The sequence below is a fragment of the Mauremys reevesii genome, linkage group 24 (assembly GCF_016161935.1).
Source record: "Mauremys reevesii isolate NIE-2019 linkage group 24, ASM1616193v1, whole genome shotgun sequence".
NCBI lineage: Eukaryota > Metazoa > Chordata > Testudines > Geoemydidae > Mauremys > Mauremys reevesii.
This window is the reverse complement of record NC_052646.1, coordinates 3,487,008-3,510,209: the sequence shown is the minus strand read 5'-3', so window position 1 is coordinate 3,510,209 and position 23,202 is coordinate 3,487,008. Positions and strand designations below refer to the sequence as shown.

The 23,202-nt window shown below is 56.3% G+C and overlaps 1 protein-coding gene across 1 annotated transcript in view; it reads left to right on the top strand.

The window, feature by feature from the left end:
• PEAR1 (platelet endothelial aggregation receptor 1) overlaps window positions 1–23,202 on the top strand; it is a 54,588-nt gene that overhangs the window by 19,755 nt on the left and 11,631 nt on the right. Inside the window, exons 2-11 of the mRNA XM_039513424.1 lie at window positions 10,579–10,674; window positions 11,862–11,966; window positions 12,557–12,657; window positions 13,949–14,041; window positions 15,995–16,241; window positions 16,756–16,879; window positions 17,434–17,570; window positions 21,415–21,627; window positions 22,138–22,312; window positions 22,736–22,856. Coding sequence (XP_039369358.1) covers window positions 10,580–10,674; window positions 11,862–11,966; window positions 12,557–12,657; window positions 13,949–14,041; window positions 15,995–16,241; window positions 16,756–16,879; window positions 17,434–17,570; window positions 21,415–21,627; window positions 22,138–22,312; window positions 22,736–22,856 — 1,411 coding nt within the window. The 5' untranslated portion in view covers window position 10,579. The remainder of the gene's footprint in view (window positions 1–10,578; window positions 10,675–11,861; window positions 11,967–12,556; window positions 12,658–13,948; window positions 14,042–15,994; window positions 16,242–16,755; window positions 16,880–17,433; window positions 17,571–21,414; window positions 21,628–22,137; window positions 22,313–22,735; window positions 22,857–23,202) is intronic.

Below are 23,202 nucleotides of genomic sequence, written 5' to 3'. Positions count from 1 at the left end.
GCTGCAAACCCTCTTAGGACAGCTTAGCAATGAATAGGGCCAGGAACACCAAACAGGAATTCACGGCTTCATTCTTTTTGAAAGAGCTCCTTCCCCCACCCCACTGGCCACTGCCTGTTGTGCCGCCAGCCTAGAATGGATACAACCGATTAAGGGACTCTCCGGCCTAGCAGTCAGGTTTAACCAGAGCTGAGGTTTGAACCAAGCATCCCGGGGGTTCTGGAGTCAGTGAGAGCTATTGCAGGTACCGGAAAGGAGACGTACTTGCCAAGCTATATGGGTAGAGAGAGCGGAGCATGTCTTGGGTGGACATCAGACCATGCAGCGTGCAAAGGAATACAAGGCACCAGCTGACAAGAGTGGGGTTTGGTCCGGGGGAAAGGAAGATCTCCTCATGCAAAGTGCTGAGGGCCCTCAACTCCTAGTGACTTCAGTAGGGCTGGGCCCTTGCAGTGGAATCTAATCTTATCTATCTAGCCCCATACACCCCCTCTATCTATCTATCTATCTATCTATCTATCTATCTATCTATCTATCTATCCCTGCACACCCCTCTGTCTTTCTATCCCCGTCCCCATCTCGATCTCTCTATCTATGGTGTTATAGTGACCTTAGCTATGGGAATTGCTCGTTCCACCCACGCCAGCTCGGCTGAGATCCGCATAGTTAGCATCGCGATCCCCAACGGTTTCCCATCCCTTGCAAAGAGCTGCCAAAGAAATGAACACACTGACAAACGCCAGTCTTCCTCCCAGATCTTGGCTCCAACCCGACGTGCCGGCCGGCGGAGTCTGTGTCTGACGTTACTCGCTCTCCCCGGGGATGTCTCCACTCATGCTTGGCGACCTATCTTTTTAAGTAGGCTCCTGGTTATTTCTGATCACTTTTTTTTCCTCCAAAACTGGGGACTGGGGTCCATGGACTTCAAGAGACTTTCCCAGGGTCCTACAGTAACACAGCATCCTTCTAGATCCCAGTGGATCCTTTGCTGGAATCACTGGATCCCACAGGATTGTACTGAAATCCACGTATTAACCAGGGTTCCTTAAGCTCTTTGGGGGCAGGGACTGTCACTGTTCTGTGTTTGTGCAGCCCCGAGCACCAAGCGGTCCTGGTCCAAGGGGAGCCGGGAGCGTCTCCAGCCAGGGGAGTGTGGCGTGCTGCTGTAATATAGACAATAGGTGGAGATGATAAGAGTTTCTAACAGGCCCGAGGGAATTATCCCCCATTGAAATCCAGCTGGGGCAGCGAGTTCAGCGATCACTGACATCCGCTGTCAGGCCCCTTGACGCTGCCAGGGCGCTATACAGGGGCCTAAGTGGCAATGAGAATCAGGCCCCAAGAAGAGAGTTTTCCAATCAGCTCAAAAGAGACGTAGCGTCCGGCTGCCAGTGAATGGGATCTGGGCCTGGCGCTCCCTCTGGGTCCTTTGGAAATGCCAGCCATAGACAAGGTATGCAGCTGTGGGGGGGCCTTCAGTAGGGAGATCAGGGTGAGTTGGGGAGTCTTTAGTGGAGGGTCTCTAGTAGGGGGAGCATGGGGATCTGGGGGGGGGTCTCGAGTGAGGGAGCGCGGGATTGAGGGGAACTTGGGGGGTCTCTACAGGGGGGTACCACAGGGATTGGTGGGATGCTGGGGGATATCTCCGAGGGTTCCCCTGGGATTGGTGGGAGCTGGGAGTCTCAAGCTGGGGGGATCGAGGGGAGCTGGGGGTCTCTAGTTGGGGAAACGTCGAGCTCATTTGAGGACAGCTCTGATTGAAAATGCTGATCACCCGGAGGAAGCAGTACAGAGCATTGGAGCAGATGAGAGTCAAGTGGGTGGAGCTGCAAACAGCAGGCAGGACAGGTGGACGGTACCAAGGGGATCTGGAAACATGGCCAGGAAATGACTAAATGAGATTCAGTTGCGGGCTGGGGTGACGCAGCTAATACAGCTTGGGGGAAACCGACGTTGAGGGCCAGATCCTCGCTCGGCCAATGTCAATGAGTGAAGCTGCGCAGAAGTCAATGGAGATGTGCCAGTTTACACCAGACCCCTCTAGCACACTTCCTTCCCAGGCTTCGAGCCAGGCTGCGGGGTGGATTGTCACCCCGCTGGGCTGGAGTCACTACATTGCCACTGACCGGCTGTAACCTCCAGTTTCCCCACTGGGCGAGAATGTTCTTGGGGATGCCGGGAAACCCTGAGTAACCCTGGAACAAAGTGGCCCGTGGGGCTGACACATCAGCTGGTTTGACACCACGTTCCCGCTATCGGCGACTCAAGGGGACGCGGTTTCAGCGTCCAAGCTGGGCGCTTCGGGGTCCCTCTCTGGAATGAATCCCGGAACCCTCTGGGCTTGATTCTCAGTGACGTTAAGGGCCCTCTAGGCCACCCTGGTAGTGTGTAGCGGCCTTAAAGTGGGTAGAAACAGCCACCTAACAATCCCACCCCCATGCAGGGACCTGGGGCCAGCACGGAGCTGGCATAAGAGCCCTGCGTGCCCTGAAGCTCCCAGCTTGGATGCTGAAACCTGCTCCAGGCCAGCGGTGTAGGAGAAGGGTCAGGGCCGAGGCTGGAGGAGCACACCGCACTGCAGCCACTTCGTGCTTCCCAGAATGTAAGTTAGAGCAGCCCTGAGGCTGCTCTAACTGACTTTGGGGCCCACATGGCCCCAGAATACAGGGAGCCCAATGGTGGCTTAAAGCAATACCCCATCCCAAGCGCAGGGAGGCAGTAACTGCGAATCAGGCTGTTGGCAGATCTCAGCAAGGGGTGGGGGATCAGCTCCTTTTCCTCCCCAACCCCCTTAGCGTCTCCAGGATGGGGAAAGCCAGGGCACTAGGGTGTGCGTGTGTGTGTGTGTCCCCGTCCGAGGGCACCACTTTCCCACACTACCTCCAGCTGGTAATGGGGAAGCTCCAGGGTCACTTCCTGTTTCCAGCTGGTTTAAATAAAACCCCACAGCAATGTGGAGGCCTTGCCGAGCCGAGATTAATGGGGAGGATCATTCTGTTCAATTACACTGCCTGATGCAGTCCAGATGCACGCTTTAAAGGGCCAGTGAGCCATTCTGCTGCTGTGCCTGAGAACGCTCCCTCCGCATGCCGGGTGAACTCGGACCAACGTCCACATGCGTTACAGAGCCTTCAGAATGCTTGGGGTGCCCCATCGGAGCCTGGATCCGTCTCACCCTGCCTCCTGTCGCACGGATTAGAGCCCGCTGGTCCACCTTGTACCTGCCACAGCAGATCGATGCTGGCTGGAGCCCACAGTATCCCCGCCTGCCGCCCCAGATTAGACCCCTGTGCTCAGCCCCACCCTGTGCCACGGTGGATCAAGACAGCGTAACTGGCTCAAGGAGCCATAGGAATAAATGCTGCAATAACAACAGTGCTCAGCGGTCCCGGTGAGGCATTCAGAGCAAACTACCTAGGCAGGATGGCGGAGGGTGGATCTGGCTGACGAAGGGATAGGTGGATGGATAGATACTGCAGATGGAAGAGGTGAGTCTATGGATAGGTAGATAGGTGGATAGACACATGCTGGAAATAGAAGGCTAGATAAATTAGATACATGATAGACGGTGCATGGCGGGGGTGAATAGATTAATAGAGGAGGCATATGGGGGTAAACTGACCGAGGGGGTGTATGGGGCTAGGTAGGTATGCAGATGGGTACATATGGGGCTAGGTAGGTAGGTAGATGGGTAGGTATAGGGTTAGGTAAGTAGGTAGATGGCTACGTATGGGGCTAGGTAGGTAGATAGACAGGTACGTATGGGGCTAGGTAGGTAGGTAGATGGGTACATATGGGGCTAGGTAGAAAATTGTTTCCATAGAAGCAGACGATACGGAAAGGACAGGACCTGACCGGCACAAGCACGTAGTAACTCCAGAAATGTCCTTTCTTCTGTTCGTCTGCTGTTTGGGGGATGAGATGTAGAACCATACAGAATCCCAATTCTCTTTTTATAAGCAGAAGTGGCAGAGCTGATGTCCTGGCCAAATTCCACTTGCCATCGCGCTTTCAGTTAGATCCCGGGTTCTTCTTCACTTCCTGCCCTACACGGTTGTGCAGTGTTGCTGTACGCTGTTAAGCAACAGGTATGTTCCACCCCAGTGGTGGCTGCATTTCAGTGCTGGGGGAGTGATTCCATCCAGTGTTGCTCTGTGACTGATAAACAGTGGGTACGTTCCGTACTTGAGTGCTGGGTGGTCGCTGTAGGTATATCGACAGCAAAATCCTTTGGGCTGTAGGGTGCCAGGCCTGATGTATTTCCGGTGTTCCATGGGGAATCTGTTGCATTGATTGGGAAGGGAGGGGTACCTACCAGCTGGCAGCGTGGTCAGGGCTGGTAGTGCCAGTACTATTGTTCAAGCCTCTTCTCTCTGATGAATTAAAACGTTCCATCCATGCCAAGAAAGGGGTGGGGGGGGGGAAGGAGTTTTAAACTGCACGAATCTGGTTGTGATTATTAAGACACGAGGGGGCTGCAGCCCTCGATGCTGCATGCTCAGCAGTCCAACCTAACCCCTGGAAGGCCAGCAATGGGTTCTGATCCAAGCCACCTTGTCAGCAATCCAGCCCGAGGGGTCAGCGCTCAGACGGGGGCGGTTCATCCCCCTTCCCCCACCTGCCTGCCTGGAGCCTCGCCGTGTCCAGGAGGGAGGGAACTGGCTCGTTCCAAGCTGTTGTTCTTATGGAGGGGTCCCACGACGGGGTGGTCTGCGTAGGTGGGGGGGGGGGATCGTGAGTCATGTGCAGAGGGGAGCAAGCAGGAAGCAGCATCCTCTGGCCCTAATCAATTGCAGGTGCCTCCAGGGGCTGCTTCTTCAGTGGTTGGGAACGTTTTAAAGGCACCAAGCAGCGCCTGATTATGCAAATAGACCTATGGGAGGCAGCGTGGCCTAGTGGCTAGACTATTCCGCTGGCCACTGGGAGACCTGGGTTCTAGTCCTGGCTCTGTCACTGACCTGCTGGGTGACCTTGGGCAAATCATGTCCTCTCTCTGTGCCTCAGTTTCCCCTCCCACCCTTCATCTGTCTGGTGTCTCGTGCAATCCCTTTGGGGCAAGGACAGTGTCCATGCGGTGTCTGGCACAAGGGGTCCTTGATTTGAAGGTGCTGCTGTAATGCAGATAGTAATGAGGGGCCTATGGCTGGTGGAATCTGATCTGGTGGATTTCTGTTGCCTTTGGGAGGGGCTATTTTCTGACCCTGGATCCAAATACCCATCACACTTTGAGAGAGCTCGGGTCTGGATCCGCTTCCATCCCCTGCAGATATCAGGAGCATTCACAACCTGGCCTCTGCTATCTCCAGTCAAAGCCACAGATTCAACCCTACTCCCACCCAGCTTTGAGGCAGTTTGGATCGAGACACTTCTCAGTTTTTGGGGTGCCTGAAATCTGAACCCAGGCTGGATCTCAGTTTTGCAGCTGCCTCTGATCAGAACTCTGGATCCAACCTCTTCAAACGCCAGATCAAGAGCATTTTGCTGCTCGGGGCCCAGCAGGTCTCCTTGATCCCGGGGGTGAAAATGAAACACGCTGGAGCTCTCCCACTTTTCCCATCTCATCCTCCTCTCCCCTAGCCCCAAACAGGACAGATGCCCCCTGCTTCCCACTCCCCCTTCCTGAACACCCCATCTCAGGGTGAGCTGGTGGCGAGCCCAAGGGGAGCAGGATGGGGGAGGCTGGTTGGCGTTGGCGGTTCCCTGAGGCAGGGTCCCGCCCTGACTCCCTGCGACCTCTGGGAACGGTTCAGGCGAGCCAGCGGCTCCGGCCTGGGTCATGGGCCGGGGGTCGTGGCAGAGCAGAGAGATCGGCCAAGGGGTGGGGGAGGATGGCTGAGCAGGGAGGGCGCAGCTGAAGCGCTGCTGGAGGTCCGTGCGCAGGACGGGACCCTGGGGGGACAGTGGAAGGAGAGGAGAGGGCGGGAGGCCCAACCCCCCCCCCCCCCGCCTCAGCAAAGTGCCGATCTCCCTGCTCCGGCCAAAGGGAAGGGCGGGGAGGCTGGGCACAGGAGCCAGGGGTGTGGGTGGGCAGGGAGCCCGTATGCTACAAGGGGAGGGGGAGATGGGGGCTTTTCTTTAAAGGGAAACACGCTGTTAGAGCATTAGAGCGCTTGGGATCCACCATCATTAATTGACTCTGACTTTGTCGGCATGTTGAGCCGAGGAGCAGGGCCCCTCTGTGAGGACGCTGTGTGCACACCTAAGCCTGGCTCTGCACCCAGGTTACCCCAGCCGAGTCAACGGGGGGGGCAGCCCCTGGTGCGGGGGGCAGCCGTACTGGCAGAAAGCTGTTTATACTGGGATAGTCATTCCTGCACAGGAAAGGGGGTCAGCCACACTGGTCCAAGGCTGCTTTATACTAGTTTAACTGCGTCCACACTAGAGGTCTATATTGGGAGGCGCAGGAGATGTTGTCAGCCGCCAGCTCACCGGCAGGGGGAGCACTTTTGGCACCAATACAGACCGGTCGCTCAAAGGCATTCCCACCTGAGGGCTGCCTACGTGCAGTGAGTTTGGAGGGCCTCAGCCTGATTCCTAGCGGACAGGTGCGCACAGCACAAAACCGCTCTCCTGGTGGGCACCAACCGGGCAGTGTAACGCACACGGGGGCACAATGTCTGCAGTACAAGCTCAGTGTGGCAGTATAACAAGATCACTTGGCTACGGTAAGAAACCAGAGAGAGGTGGGAACAGACCCAGGGTTTGTCAGAGGAAACTGAGGCACAGAGTGGCTAAGTGACTCACCCAAGGTCACATAGGGAGTCAGTATCAGAGTAGAGAATTGACCCAAGGGCTCCTAAATCCTAGGATGGCACCTTAACCACTGCTCTGGGCCATCTAGTCCAGGAGTCTCTCTCTCTCTCATGCTCGCCAGCACCAGCTGCTTCAGAGGAAACCTTGCAGGAGGCAGCTATGGAATAACTTACTTCCTGACCCCTATCAGGGAGACATCGGCTTGGGCCCTGAAGTAGGAGAGTTTATATAGCCCTTCCTGTCTGACTCAGCCTCAGTTAGAGAAGTAACCTTGCCGAGCTCATCCAAGGCCCTTGCCCCAGGCCCTTTCTTCTCCGAGCCATGTTTTCCTCGGGCCAGGGACTGGGTTTCTATCGGCTCTTGCAACTTAAAGTCTGAGCTCGGCCTGTCAGAGCCAGATGGCTTCTTGATGTAAAATCTAAGCAAATCATTTTCTAATTATAGATTCCAGCCAGGGGCGGGTCTGCCCCTGGGGGCTCCGGGTGGGCCCGGAGTTGTGTGGTGTTTGCACGGAGTAGCCAAACGCTCGTTAGGGGATTTGAGAGCCCGCCCCCACTCCAGCTTTTTTTTTTCTCTTTAGAAAGTTTTATGTTTTTATTCTAGTCTCGCACCCTCCAGGCAGCCAAAGACTCTCTCAGCCTGTGCGGGAGCATCGCCCTGCTGTTTACCATCCGAGACCGCTTTGCTATGGAGAGGCAGAGGTCCTAGTGGTGAAAGGAAGGCACTGGGAGACTGGACGCCTGGGTCCTCCTGCATCACCAAATCACCTCCCCGGGCCTCCTTTTCCCACTCGTAAAAATATGGATAACGATATCTAGTGTGGCTCAATTGGTTAAGTTTTACAAAACCCTTTGAATTCCTAGTGTGCACAGGGCTGATTATTACGATAATATTATATGTATTATAATGCACAATTCGTTCACTCTCTTGTTACCCTATGATTCAATCTGTCCCTCTGCAGCAAACTCATTTTCCCTTGCCACTGAATCTGGGATTCTCAGCCCAGCCCCCTACTCTCTGCCTGACCCCACCACCCCAAAGCCCTCAGTGCCGATGCCTGGAGCTGGATTTCTGCAGCACGTCGCCTTCCATCGGGACCGCTTCACTAGCCAAGTACAGTGCAGGGATACGCCTCTTGGCCTGGCTGGCTCTGTTCTCCAGTGCAGAGGACGATGCTAGAGGAATTGTTAATCTGCACTTTATCCAGGGGGGTTGCGTTGCTGTGACGATGCTGCAGTTTTGGAACAGAGCCCTGCCGCTGGCCCTCACACAGAGAAAAGGGGAGCCTGACCACAGCTTGCTTAGAATAAGCCTTTGCCCTTCCCTAAAGCCTTCCATGCAAGGATCTCCAAGTGCTAGCCAAGCATTACCGCCATTGTGCAGGTGGGGAAACCGAGGCACAGAGGAGAGCTGTGACTTAGCCAAGGATAGAACCCAGGAGTCCTGACTCCCAGATCGCCATGTACCTTGCGGGGTCTCTGCTTCACTGCAGAGCTTCTGCTTTGAATGTTCTTCGCCCAGCTCCTACAAGGCTGCATGTGACCTGCCTCTGTTCCAACCTGATACACGGGTCACGGGTGTAAATAACAAATCAAGGCTCAGCACAGCTGAGGTAGCCTCGTAATTGTGTGAGGGGATTGAGGCCAAAACGCAGACTGTCCAGCTGAGATGTGTGTCTCATCCTTCTGTGCTGGGAGGTGGGAACAGTTGTACAGTTGTGCTCGGAGGTTTCCGTCAGAAATCAGGACTAGAGCTAGGCAACATTTTTCAACTGCAACTTTTTTCCCAGTGAAAAGCTCAGATCTGGCGACACCGAAACATTTTGTGAATTTGCGTCAGTTTCATTGAATCGTTTTGTCAGGGGGAAAAAAAAGAGACATTCTGGAAAAATCCAAACCTTTCCTTTCGGACATTTTCACAAGGCAACATTTTGATTTTTTTCCATTCAAAGCAGCTGGTCATTTAGAAAATGTCCTTCATTTTAATTTTAAAAAAATGAAGGGAAAAAACCAGGAGAAAATGCTCCAAATCGAAACAAAACTTTTTGTGTGACCCAAAGTGAATTTTTCCCCCTGGCTTTTTGATTCACTGAAAATGTCAAACAAATTTCAGCTTAACCCGAAACAAATTTAAAAAAAAACTTTTTCGGACTAGCCAGTGAGCTACGATTTGCCCGGCTTGAATCAGGAGCCCGTGACACCTGGTGCTGCACATGCATATAATGAAACAACAGTTCCTGCCCCAAAGAGTTTGGCATCTTCATACAAGGTTATATCCACGCAGGAGCTTGAGCAGTAATTTCAGCTCAGGTAGATTTACACCTGCTAGCTTTGATCGTGCTAAAAATAGACCCACTCGAGACCCGCGGTACGTACGTGGGTGTCTAGCCCAGACTGCCAAGGCTACAGGACTGTTTCATGAGCTAGGGGGGACAGAGCAAGCGCACGCATGTCTGCCCAAGCTGGGAATTGCACCTGCAGCGTAGCCAAACCCTAAGGCAAGAGGCAATGAGCGGCGTGGGACGTAACGGTGAGCTCAGGCCTGGCGACACGGACCGAGCAGGCCTGCTTTGTTTCCAGCCGGGACGTAGCGTTCTTAGAAGACTCGGGCTGATGCGGCCGTTGCTGCCCGCCCATGTGGAGGTGCCATCAGCTGGGGCGGGAGGGAAGCATCCTCGACACAACCTGCTTCCTGTTTTCACACCGCGCTTCCTGCTCCGAGCTCCCAGCTGGCTGGCGGGGAAGAGGCTGGCGTCGCACACGAAAAGCCAGCTAAGAAAAGCACCCGTCACGCTGGGGAGACGGGCTTGGCCTCGTGCTTTCATCAGCTCCGGCAGCTTTCCCCTCCTGATCTGGGGACTGTCAGTCTGGCTAGAATGGAAGGATGGGGCTCAGAGACCAGGATGAGAGGTTGTAAGAACCTACCTAGAGTGAACGCAATGCATTGGAACAAGGATGGTCCAACGAGCAGAGGACCGCAGCAGGGCTGAGGTTCTGGGCTCCGTTCCCGGCTCAGCCATGGATTCTCTGTGAGATCTTGGGCCAGTCATTTAGGACAGATGTGTCAAGGTTGGTAGGCGTCCAACATCCCAGTGCAGCAGGGAGGGAGGAGTCAGTAAATACTCTGGAGGGGTTGGTGTGGTGGGGGCCATGCACACAGGTCTGTTGAATATTCAGTGATGCTCAAATTTGGGATTTGATTTTAGCCTCAGCACAGACACGGGCTGACCACAAAGGTCACTTCCGGATCTGAACTCCTCGAAGCTGGCGGGGGGATGGGTGGCGTATATCAATATGCGCAATCTAGTCGATGTTGTAGTGAATGAGATTCTAACGAGTGGCCAGCCCCGTTAACTTCGACAGCCTGCTGCTGACTCACTGCGGCAGGATTTACCCCAAGTGGTAGGAGCTTGTGCTTTTGGCGCCTTCGCTCCGGGTTCGATCCTTGCTATCGGCCAGGGTGTCTAGGTGGACTTTGGATTACAGCTTGTTCTGTTTGGACTGGCAGCGTTGGTTTGGGTCCTTCTCTGGCTCAGTTTAGGACCTGAATAAAACAGGATGTGCCCCCTTTCCAGGGGTGCAGAGCAACCTTGCATGATTCCCAAAGCTTCTGGCAACATCTGCAGGTCTAACACAAAGTGGATAACAACCTACTACTGCTACCAGCTAACAAAGTTCGTCCTTTAGCTCAAGGAGCAGAGCTTTGTGCTTGGGCCTCACTACAAATCCTGCAGCGTGGGCAGCCACCTCGTTGACCCTCTTGACAGTGAGCTTCTTGGGCTTTCTTCCTCGTCAACTCCTCTTCGTTTCTCTCTCCTCCCACCAGGATGAAGCTGCACGTGGTCCTTCTGCTGGGGCTGCAGGTGCACCTGGCGACCTCTCTCAACCCCAGCGACCCCAATGTTTGCAGCTATTGGGAAAGGTAAGGAGTGGGGGGGGAGTCCCAGGGTGAAATGGGCGTGTGGTTCCAGGCCTTCCGCTCTGCTCCCCTGAGACCTCTTGGTGGGGGTTCATCTCCGATCCTTGCAATGGAGTCTTGCTTTCTGTGTTGCTTTACCTTGCTCACCCTTTTTCTTTTCATCCCTATCTCTTTCTCTTGCCCTTGTTCTTCTTCTTATGTCTTATTTGTATTGTGGTCGCACTTGGGAGCCGCAGTCGCAGATCAGGACTCTCCCCACTCCCCCCGGTGTTAGGCTCTGTACAGACACAGAACGTAAGGATTGTCTCTCTCCCAAGGAGCTTAATAGAAGACACGAGACAACAGATGGAGACAGACAGTCAGATCGGGAGTACAAGGAACCAGTTAACATGTTAACTCCTTTTGCTTGTGATCCTGTCAGCTTTGGTTACAGCTGTGAGGGTGTCTGGCCACCGGACCCTCTCCAGGGCTAGGTCCGTGTCTGTAAAGGGCTCAGCACACTCTGTAGCGACAATACATGGTAATATCTGGAGCACGGCAGGGTTGGCCTGACCGGCATTTACACCGTCACGTACAGAGGAGCTGTTGGTCCCAGAGGTGTGCCTGTTAACCTGAGGCTGTCGCTGTATCTACTTGGAAAATAGCCCTTTGCCGGGGACTGAGATGCTCCAGGCTGTAATGATCCCTCCGTGGCTCTAGAGGTGCTGGTACCAGTGTTGCCAACCCCCAGTCATAACCCCCAGGAACCAAAAAAACCCATGAGATTTTAAAAATAATAATAATTTGTCTCCTGGTGTCTCAGCCTTTAGGGGTTGCGATTTCAAGCTTTACTCCACAACCATGATGGCTAGAAATAGCTTGCCTTATTTAAAAAAAAAGGCTGTATGTCCCCCATAATCTCATGACTCCGGGAGCTGGGGCTTTATGAAAAGCACCAGGAGTTGGCAGACCTTGCTTCATTGCAGTCTGTCCCCAGGAATAGGGCAGGAACCTTGTGTCTCTGCTCCAAAGGCACCGGCTACTGCCATGAGGATGGTAGGAGAAGGACTGGACCCCGGGTGTCCTGCATGGGAGGTACAGAGCCCCTGTCACTGAGCCACGGCCCTGCCACAATGGGGAGAGTTGAATCAGCCATTTCCCTTGGCCGTCCTTGGGCTGCCACTGAAGTGGCTCTGTCTTTTCCCCGGCAGCTTCACCACGGCGACGAAGGAGTCCTACGCCCACCCCTACGCTCAGGCCTCCAAGGACTCGTGCGATGGAACCTGGAGTTTTCTCAAGCCGTGTACCCAGCACAAGTAAGGAGCGCCCCTCTGGGATGGGGCAAATGTCCTCTAACCCACCACTCACTGTCCCCAAGAGTTCTCTGGGAATCCCACGGGCTTACCCCAGAACAGCTCCCACAAGCTGACCCCGCTCCTAACAGGCAGCAGTGAGTTCCACTGTTTTGTCCCTGCTACTAACAAGCAGCAGTGAGTTTCAGAGGTTAACATTAGTCTGTTCCCATTTCGGTGAGCTCACCTGGCACCAGTCTGAGGCAGGGAGTCTCACAGATTAACTCCAATATTATCTTGTTGCTGTTTGCTCTGCTGGTTAGGAACATGTGGCAGTGAGTTCCAAAGGTTAACGCCAGAATTATTGGATAGCATGGCACTCCACTGATGAACTCCTATTCTGCCCTGGTGGCTGGGTAACCCACATTCTGTCCATATCAGTCAGTGCCATATATATAGCACGGTGGCAGTAACCCGGACACGACCTCACCACAGTAAGTTCTCTGGGTGAGCCCTAGCACACTCCTGGGGCGGTGAGTTCCCCAGGTGTGGTTTGTTCTCTATACACGTTCTGCATGTGGGGATCACTCTGCTTTTTACTCTGTGTTGCACAGGATTGTGTACAAGACAGCGTACCGACAGGCGGTGAAAATTGACTACCGGAAGAGGTACCGCTGTTGCCAGGGCTACTACGAGAGCGCAGATGTTTGTGTCCGTAAGTCCGTCCCCGACAGTCATTAATGGGCCCCAGGGGGCGATGCTCCTGCAGAAATCGAAGGGCTCTGGTGGCGTTATTCTGCCTGGCGGCCTGAGGTCAGACTGGGGCGCAGGACTCCTGGGTTCCATTTCCAGCTCTGTAACTGATTTGCTGTGTGATCCTGAGCAACGTTCCCCTGCCCCCAGCACCGTGCCTCAGTTTCTCTACCTCTAAAATGGGGGTCATGGTTCATTTTCTTGTCTGCTTAGCCCAGTTCTCCTAGCCCCCCTCACTCCCCACTGTGTGCCCTGAAACACATCCTGGCTCCTCTGCGCTCTGAGAAATCATACCTCTGTAATGGACTCGAGAGACCCAGCAGCCCCCGGCTCATCCACCGAGCCAGGACCCACCCCAGAGGGGACGCACATTCTTTACAGCTCCTTGCTGTTTGTCCTGTCTCGCACTCCTTGATCCTCCCCCATCCTTCCGGCCCTCTCAGATTTCTTTCCATGCCACAGATTTAGTTGCCAGCTCTCCTGCAGACACATGGCTCGAGGCCACCTGGCTACCATGGCACCCTTCCTGGCCACTTCCAGCTGGCTCCATGCTGGGAAGCCAGCATGCTCCGGGGCTGATTGAGACCAGGCTGCCTGTCCTAACTTTCCCTTGATCCCCACAGACAGCCCCCTCATCCCACCCCCTCGCCCCAGCAGACTCAGACCAGACCATAAATCGTTGCTGTTTCATCAGCTTTGGATCCCTTCGGCCAAGCCGGGGGCGGGGGGGTGATTGACTCTGGGAGAAAGCAGTGGAAGTTTCCTCTATGGACTGGTCACTAGAGGGGTGATTCAACTCACTGGTGTGGGCCCCTGCTCCAGGTCAGGGATTAGGGAGACCCGGGTGAGTGATCCCTGGTGCTGAGTGGCTATTAAACAGCTGCCAGGTTATCCCCCACCCGGGGGGGCTGCATCTCCGTGCTGGGGGAGTGATAGCTGTGCAGTATTGCTGAGCACCCTGCAAGGGGCTGCATTTTCTGAGTGATCTCTGGGCAGCGTTGCTGAGCGCTGTTGAATAGCTGCCGTGTTCCACCTCAGAGGTGGTTGCAATTCAATGCTGGCCGAGTGATCTCTGGGCAGTGTTGCTGAGCGCTGTTATATAGCTGCCGTGTTACACCCCAGAGGTGGCTGGGTGATACCAGTCTATAGCGTTTGGGGGTGAAATGTGCCTTGGAAATGCCAGGTTAGACATTAATAAAATGAGATCTTGGAGCAGGCTGACTGAATCCTTCTGCTTGCTACCCTCCCTGCAGCCAGATGTACCAAGGAGTGTGTCCACGGGAGGTGTGTGGCTCCCGACCAGTGCCAGTGTGAACAGGGATGGAGGGGCACAGACTGCTCCAGCGGTGAGTACCACAGGCCCAGCCCCTTCAGCATGGGCTGGGGTCGGCACACCAGGGCCATTGCCTTATAGCCGAATGGGGTGGCTCTGCCCCCAGGAGCCTGGCCGGTGATTTGAGGGTGGGGGAGTCGTCCCTTGCAGACACCAGGCAGCGCGTGTGGGCGGGCCGGCCGGAGGCACAGGGGCTGGGGTCACCGCTAGCCCACGGGGGGTCTGGGGGTGGGCCTGGCTTTGAGCTGACAATGCAGAAAGGCAGAGAAGAACTATGGTGTGAGGGAGAGGGGCAGAGTGGTGGGGGAGGTATGGGGTGAGGAGGGTGAGGAGTAGGGGTGTTATGGAGTGAGGGGAGGGGTTATGGGGAGAGGCTACCGAGGAGGGGGAGGGGACTGGGGTTTTGTGGAGGAGGGGAGGGGTTATGGGGAGAGGCTGAAGGGGAGAGGCTACCGAGGGAGGGGACCAGGGGTTTTGTGGAGGGAGGGGGGAGGTGGTGGGTGGGCTAGGATTTAGGGGACACACATGAGGGGGGAGGCCAGCCATCAGCACGCCAGGCACGGTAGGTACTTGTGCTAAGGCGGGATCCTGCCTGGCCAGCCCTGGCCCCTCCTCAGCCCCCCGGCATCCCGGCCTGGGCCCAGGGCGTGTGGGGCCTCCGCTCCCCCCTCCACTTGCAGCCAAATTAAACCCAGACTCCGGCTTCCGAGCCGCCATGTCCTTCCCCTGGGCCCAGGGGCCTGAGGCAGTGGGTTCCCACGCACCGGGGGCGGCTCCTGGGAGCTGGGGGTCATTGGCTGCGTAGGAAATGCTTGGGAGTGGGCTGCAGCCCATGGCCCAGACAGGAGGGGAGGGGGTTGCTCAGGGTATCCTCAGCGAGGGGCAGCCAGCTGTGGGCAAACCCCCACTGAGTCACTGCATCCCTCGGTCTGTCTGCCATGGCTCTTTCTTTCTTTCTTTCTTTCTTTCTTCCCTCCCTCCCTCCCTCCCTCCTGCTATTCATGCCACGCTCCCCAAACAGCAGCCCCCGAGCCCCTGCGTCAGGGGGAGTGGGAGGGGGTGCAGGACCAGGGCCCGTTGCTAACAGCTGAGGCCAAGAGTTTAGAAAGCACCTAGCTTTTTGGGGGGGAGGGACTCAACTTGCAGGGCCTTTAAAAGCGGCTGGCTCTGGGGAAAGGGCCCCGTGCCCTCTGGCTGTCAGGTAGCTTTAAAGGGTCTTGTGTTGTGTGCCCCCCGAAATCACCGGGCTTCTGAAATGATCCCTAGGGCTTGTCCAGTTCGATTTGGGGGCGGATAGTCTGAAATCTGTGAAGCACGGGGGTCTCACCCCGCCCCTTGGCGAGACTGTTCTGATCCGTCTCCCATAGGAAGATTTCCCCGGATTTGGCCTAAACCATCCCTATTTAAATTCCTTCCCCTTAACCCGAGTGACTTCCCCTTGTCTCCTGCTGAATAATGTCACCACTGAAAACACTCAAGCAACCTTTTCCATGTGGCAGCTTCCGGACAGATAACTAGCAAATGGTTTGAAAGATGCAATAACAATTAAGCCCTCGTTAACCGAGCAATGTGTTTAATGGGAAGCAGCGGGTCTAATGGGTGAGAGTGGGCGGGATTGGGAGTCAGGACGCCTGGGTTCCGTTCCCAGCTCTGGGAGGCCAGTGGTTAGAATAGCGGGGCCTGGGAATCAGGACTCCTGGGTTCTATTCCCAGCTCGGGTGGGGGTAGAGTGCTTAGAGCAGGTGACTGGGAGCCAGGACTCCTGGGTTCTATTTCTGGCTCTTGGGATGGCATATCCCATCTCCGTGCCTCAGTTTCCCTACCTGTAAAATGGGGCTGAAACTCTGACCCTTCTTCCCAGGGCTATTGCAGGGCTTCGTTCACCAGGGCGTAGGATGTGCTTAGACATCGTCTGCAGAAGGGCAAAGGGGTTGTCATTGCTACAACAGTCACTTCCTTCTTCCAGTGTGCGATGGCCAGTCCTGGGGGCCCCGCTGCGAGAACCCCTGCCAGTGTGGCGATGGGGGAGCTTGTGACCCCCTCACCGGAGCCTGTGTCTGCTCACCCGGGTACAAGGACCCCATGTGCAAAGTCCCCTGCGACCCAGGCACCTATGGGGAGGGCTGCCAGCTGGATTGCTCCTGCAAGAACGCGGTCAAGTGCCATGGAGAGACCGGGGCATGTCTGTGCCAGCCGGGATTCACAGGCACCTAGTGAGTGTGGGGAATGGTTGGCTGGCCTGGGGGTGGGAGTGGGATCTGGGGCCTCTCCCCTCTAGGGGGTGCTGGTTCCAATCCGGCCCCGGGCTGGGGTTCTGGCTGCCCCGGGGGTGGGAATGGGATCTGGGGCCTTTCCCCTCTAGGAGGCGCTGGTTCTGATCCAGCCCCGGGGCAGGATTCTGGCTGGCCTGGGGGTGGGACTGGGATCTGGGGCCTTTCCCCTCTAGGAGGCGCTGGTTCCGATCCAGCCCGGGGCGGGGATTCTGGCTGCCCCGGGGGTGGGAATGGGATCTGGGGCCTTTCCCCTCTAGGAGGCGCTGGTTCCAATCCAGCCCCAGGGCGGGGGTTCTGGCTGGCCTGGGGGTGGGACTGGGATCTGGGGCCTTTCCCCTCTAGGGGGCGCTGGTTCTGACCCAGCCGCAGGGTGGGATTTCTTTAGCCTCTGGTGAGAGAAAGGACTCTGCAGCCTGGGTCCATCTCCCTCACCCCTTTCTCCCTGTCCTTCCAGCTGCGAGCTCCTATGCCTCAACAGCTCCGACGGGCTCCATTGCCCGGCTTACTGCCCCTGCCAGAATGGGGGCATCTGCCACCCCCCAAATACCACCCGCTGCGTCTGTCCTCCAGGATGGATGGTACGTATTGCGGGGAAGCTGGGGGGATTCGAACCCAGGCCCATCCGGCCTCCGGAGAGCAAAGAGTCAGGGCGGGACAAGCTGGGGGCAGAGGGGTCCTGCCCGCTTTGGTTTGAACTCCTCCCCCGATCACTGTGCCACCCATGCCCCGTCCCTCACACCCGGGGGACCCAGCCGGCCTGGACCGAGCCCTGAGCTGGATCCGTGCAGCAGCGTGGGGCGATGCCGCCTCTGCCACCTTCGTGTTGCCGTGGGGTCTCCGGATGATCCGGCCCTGGCGGCGTGAGCCTCACCCTCCGTTCAGCCTCCTCAGGGCTGCGAGATGCCCCCAGCCGGGCGAGAAATGGGCTGTCAGCCTTTCCCGCTCCCACGCACGCTGCTGACCCGTGGCCGCATTCAGGCTTGGGGTGGGTCTGGGGCCACTGAGCAGGGACCATCCCATCCAATCGCAGGGGGAGGGGGAGATCAGGCTCCGTGGTGCGGGGGCCCCCACCCTGTCCCCTGGCTTTCCCAGAGACGGCATTTCCCTGACACTGCTGTTCCGTTGTCTGCAGGGCACCATCTGCTCCATCCCGTGCCCCCAAGGGCGGTACGGCTCAGGCTGCCTGGGGGAGTGCCAGTGCCACAACAACGGGCTGTGCGACCCGGTCACCGGGCGTTGCCAATGTGCTCTGGGCTACACCGGAGAGCGGTGAGTGGGGTCTGGCAGAGCGACTCCCTGCAGCCATGGAAAGAACCGGGTCCGTGTTGGAGCTAGCAACTGGCATGGCTTAGAGAGACATTCCTCAATCAGTGAGGCTTAGCTAGAAACCTCAGTCAGCTGGTCTCCTACTGAGCCCCTGGCTCGGCTAAAGCTCCCCCTCTGTCATACACGCACATGCCCACAAGTTCTAGGGTTTGTCTACACAGGGGAGTTAATCTGGATTAAGTTAGGGCGGGAATTTAAAGTGTTGTCTGTAACTATTCTGGAGTAGCTCCCTGTGTGGACACTTTTATTCTGGATTAACAATAGAGCTGCTTGGCAAACTGGTTTTTCATCCTGTAAAAACAAGTCAAGATTGTAACAAAAAAAGCACCTGAAATTGCGACAAGAAGCCAACGTTTTGAAATTTTTCACGAAACGAAATTCTGCACAAACATTTTGACCATTTTTTGTGTAAAATAATTCATAGCAAATACAGCAGCTTGGGAAAGGAAAAGTCGTTTCAGAATGAAAAATCAAAACTTTCCATTCTGGAAATGTCAAAATGGGACATTTCAATGTTTTCAAAATCATTTTTCCAAAATTTTGTTAAAATTGATGCAATTTGGTGAAAAAAATGGGTTTTGTCAAAGGGGCGTTTTCTGACAGAAAGCTGGTTAGATGCAAAATTTTCGACCACCTCTAAATGAGGCCACGTGCCCACTCAGGGCGCTTAGCACCGAAGTGTAGACGCTTCCTGCGACAATGGAAGGGGGTTTCCCATCCCTGTAGTCGGTCCACCTCTCCAAGCTGGGTCAACGGATGATTCTGCCACTAATTTAGCTGTGTCTACACCAAGAGTGAGGTCAACGTAACTACAGCGCTCCGGGGGGTGAATTTTGCGCACCCCTGAGCTGTGTAGCGATGTCCATCTAACTTTTAAGTGCAGACCAAGTGTAAGAATGATTTTTCCAGTTGAGCTTAATCCGTTTCCAAAGTGGATCAAGCTAACCCATAAAAGGCGATCTTATTCCAGAACAGAGTGTCCACACAGGGAGCTATTCCAGAATTTCCCTGTGTAGACAAACCCTCGCACACATGCCTGCCTACACTTCACATTTTCAGTGGTATAACTTACCAAGGGCTGTGCGGGGATTCTCCATCCCGGGCAGTTGTTAAATCTAGATTGGCTGTTTTTCTAAAGGATGGGCTGGAGTTCACACAGAGTTCATTCAGGGCCCTTCTCTGGCTTGTGCTACGCAGGGTGTTGGACTGGAGGATCACAGGGGTCCCTTTTGCATAGTCTGTGAAGTCAGTTAGCAAGGTGGGTTTGGGTTTTTTTGCCAAAATTGTGCTACCACCATGGACTCAGTTATACCAATATAAAGATGCCTTACCCCAGTGTAGCTTATTTTAATTCCCAAACCAGAATAAGCGTTGTCAGTATAAACACCTTGATGCTGATATAACTGTGTCCATATTGGGAGTTTGTTGTACCCAGTTAACTATTCGGATCTAGTTAAAGCAGCGACGTTTTTAAGTGTAGACGAGGCCTCACCCTCACACATGCTCTGTGCTCGAATTACAGGCGAGCTGGGGGTGGGGCGGGCCCCTTCCTACTTCACTCCTGTCTGACGGCCCCCTGACGTCTCACTGTGGCGGCTTGACAGTCAGCCCTTGCTTTGTGACTGCGTGCTCCCCTCCGTCCCTGTCCCGCGCAGCCTCCCCCAGGGACACCCGCGGCCTTTCAAACACACGTGTGCACCAACGCCCTGTCCCTCACACCCTTCCGTGTCAACCCACCCACGCACCGGCTCCTGGGCTCGCACTCGCTTGTGTTAACACAGCGGTTCTCAATCTTTTTTACTGGTGACCCCTTTCACACAGCAAGCCTCTGAGTGCGACCCCCCTTATCAATTAAAAACACTATTTTCTATATTTAACACCACTATAAATGCTGGAGGCAAAGCGGGGTTTGGGGTGGAGGCTGACAGCTCGCGACCCCCCCATGTAATAACCTCGCGACCTCCTGAGGGGTCCCGCCCCCTGCTTGAGAACCCCTGTGTTAACGTGTGTGTGCGTGGAGGGGGGTTACGGCTTACACGCTGGCGTGCCTGCAATCCCAGCACTTCGCAGTGTGGACTGAGGGATCGCGCGCTGGACTGGGACGTAGGAGACCTGGACCCTCCTTCGCAGTTAAAAGGCATCACTGAAATGTCCTCTGCTTTGAGGCCGTTTTGTCCTGCCAGAGCGGTGTAAAGGGCCTTACTGAGAATGAGGCTTCTGGCTTCTATCCCCAGCTCTGCCATGTGACTTTGGCATGTCCTCACTCCACTCTGTGCCTCAGTTTCCCCTCCCACCCTTTGTCCTGTCTATTGAGATGGAAGCTGTTCGGGACAGGGACTGTTTCTTGCTACGTGTATATACAGTGCTTACTGCTACCGTAATGCACATAATGGCACCGTAATGCACCGTATGAAAAGCCATTGTTACCGTAATGCATGCATATAATACTCCAGGCAATGCGTTGACTGCCTGGCTGTGCCGATTTTTGGCTGGCTTACAGCACAGGCAGTGCCCTGCCAGCCTGGGGAGCGCCAGTTAAAGCTGGAGTGAGGGATGATCTCCCCAGCTGTGCTGCGGGGAAGTAAATAGCAGCTGGGCCAGGGCGAGGAGGGAAATCAGTCGGAATTTTCCACATGGAAGGGACGCAGCCAGCGGGAGAAGGAAGTGAGGGCTTTTTCCAGCTTCTGAGAGGGTGTCGCAAACAATGGAGAGGAAAAAATAAACCCAGAATCAAACAGGAGTGACAAGCACTACTTGGATCGTTAGGAAGGGGTTTTGTTGGCATTTTAAGGGAAAGAAATCGTGTGGTCTCGGGCTTGGATTAGGGGAGTGGGAATCCAGGATCCTGGTTCTTTTCCTGGTCCCGGGAGGGGATGTGGTCTATTAGAGCAAGGGGGACTAGGAGTCAGGGCTCCTGGGTTCTAGTCCCTGCTCAGGAAAGGAGTGGGGTCTAGTGGTCAGAGCCAGGACTCTCCCATAGACTTAATGTGTGACCCTGGACAAAGCACTTCCATGCCTCAGTTTCCCCATTTTTAAAATGATGATCCTTTGGCAAAGGCTTTGAGCCCCTCCGCTGCGTGGCGCTTTAGGACAGTCGTGTTGTTGTTGCCTAAATAAGCAGCCAGCCCTGGCTGGTAGAACCCCAGCCCAGCCCTGCTCTGGGCTTGCACTGAAGGTTTCATTCGCAGTCTTAGGCCTGGGGATTTTTGCACCAGTGCAAGCCCCTCATGTAGACACGCTGCCCACGTGCAAGTCAGGGTTCACCCTGGTGCAGCTGGCCTGCACGAGGAGTGTGCGCCGATGCAGCCACCATGGCCCCTGTGCTGAGCAATGAGACACAACTGTCCCTGACCACCCCATGACCTCTGCAGCTGAGCTCCCCACCTGCAGCCAGCTTCCCCGCCGTGCTCTCACACCAGTTGCAGCCCCGCTGGCCCTGCCTGTCTTGCTGAGGAGCCCTGGAGGTTCGCTGGCCCCTTCCCAAGCTCCATTTGCGTCCCTGCTCTCTGGGCCATTCTGTGCCATCGAGATCCCCACAAGTTCCTGCAGGGACTGCGGCTAAGATGGCCAGCGGCTGCCTGAGAGGCTGTGCAGGGGTGTCCTCCCAGGGGACCCCCCGAGGCTGATAGGGGAATAGCACCCTTGTGCAGCAGGCCCCATGCCGGGAGCACCCTGCTGAGCAGCTGGCGGGAGGGTCCTCAGCATTTCCCAGAGTCTTGCATGGAACGAGTTTGGCGGCCTCAGCCTACAGGGGACGCTCCCCTCCCCTCTGCCCGTTCCTGAACAGGTGCCGGGAGGAGTGCCCCATCGGCAAGTACGGCCAGGACTGCGGCCAGCCGTGCGACTGCGCCAACGGGGGCCGCTGCTTCCACATCAACGGGGCCTGCCTGTGCGAGGCCGGCTTCTACGGGCCCCGCTGCGAGGAGCGCAAATGCCTGGACGGCCTCTACGGCTTGACCTGCCACCTGCCCTGCCTCTGCCAGCCCCAGAACAGCCACAGGTAGGGGCCGGGGAGGGACCCTGGCAGCCACCCGAGCGGGCCCTCGCCCCAGCAGATCATGCATGTGGGAGCCTGGAACATGCCAGTGCGTTAGGGGTTAACAGTGCACATGGGAGGGGGAATATGGTCCCTATTTCCAGTCCTGTGGGGTTGCTGCCCCCTGCGGGCATAAGGGGAATAACATGGCACCATCCGTCCTGTGCCCCCCAGGGCTGGAATGCAGGATTCCCGTTTGCAGCAGCAGCAGGCAGGGGAATCACCCCTGGGATCCAGGCTCTGGAGGGGGAGGGGGGGGCGAACGGCCCAGATCCAGAACATGCAGACTCCACTCAGGAGCCACTGAGTGGACACATACATGGGGTGTCCGGCTCGCGACGCCCCGCAGCCCCTGCTGTCCTGCTGCTCTCAGAGAAAGGGCCTGCCCCACGGGATTGGCACAAACCCACCCCAGCTGCTCCGCGGGGGGGCTCTGATGGGCACGTGTTTCTCTTCCCTCTCCCCGGGGCCCAGCTGCCACCCCATGAGCGGAGAATGCACCTGCAAACCGGGCTGGGCGGGCCTGCACTGCAACGAGACCTGCCCCCACGGATACTACGGGGCCAGCTGCCAGGAGCCCTGCCTCTGTCTGAACGGAGGGACGTGTGATGGGGCCACGGGGCTCTGCCACTGCGCCCCGGGGTACACGGTGAGTCCGGGGCCCAGCCTGCGGGGACACCGGGAAACAAGGCAGTTAATGTCTTGGTAATTATGGGGATTGAGAGGGGGAGCGTTGTCTAATGGTTAGAGCAGAGGATGGGGCGTCGGGACTCCTGCTGGGTTTTATTCCTGACTCGGGGAGCGGGGGGTCTAGTGGGTTAGGGCAGGTGGGGGTTGGGTGTCAGGACTCCTGGGTTCTATTCCCGGCTCGAGGAGGGGAGTGGGATCTAGTGATTAGAGCAGGGATAACTTTGTGATGCTTAGGTGGTTGGTTTTGTAGCAACACAAAGTATTACGGCTACTCGCCTCTGGGTGGGAGGTTCGGACCCACCCCAGGGCAGCAGATGGCGAGTAACTGCCCCCCCTCAACTCTAGCCCCCCCCACCCCTTCATTGTCTCCTTGTATTTGCAGGGAGAGCATTGCTCCAGCCACTGTCCCGCCGACACCTACGGCGTGAACTGCTCCATGCAGTGCGCCTGCAAGAACGCCTTCGCCTGCTCCCCCATCGATGGCACCTGCATCTGCAAAGAAGGTAGGGTGCAGGCGGCGCCCTTGGGATCGCTCAGGACAGGGAGGGCACAGCCCCGGCTCCCCTCCTCCCACCCCCAGCGGGCTCTAGCTGTGCCCCCAGACAGGGCTGGGATGGGGGAGACAGTTCCCTGCAAGGGCTGTGGGAACCCTTTCAAGTTCACTCCAGAAAGGCCTTGTGGATACCCCTCTCCGCCCTGGCTCCCTGGGTCTGGAGTGTGGGCAGGGGCCGGCTGGAACCAGCCCGGGTTCCCCCTCCCCCAGCTCCGCTCCTGGTACGAACCCTCCACCAGGCTCAGGGTCTGGCAGGACGTCCCATGCCACTCCTTCCACAGGCAACCTCTCCCAGC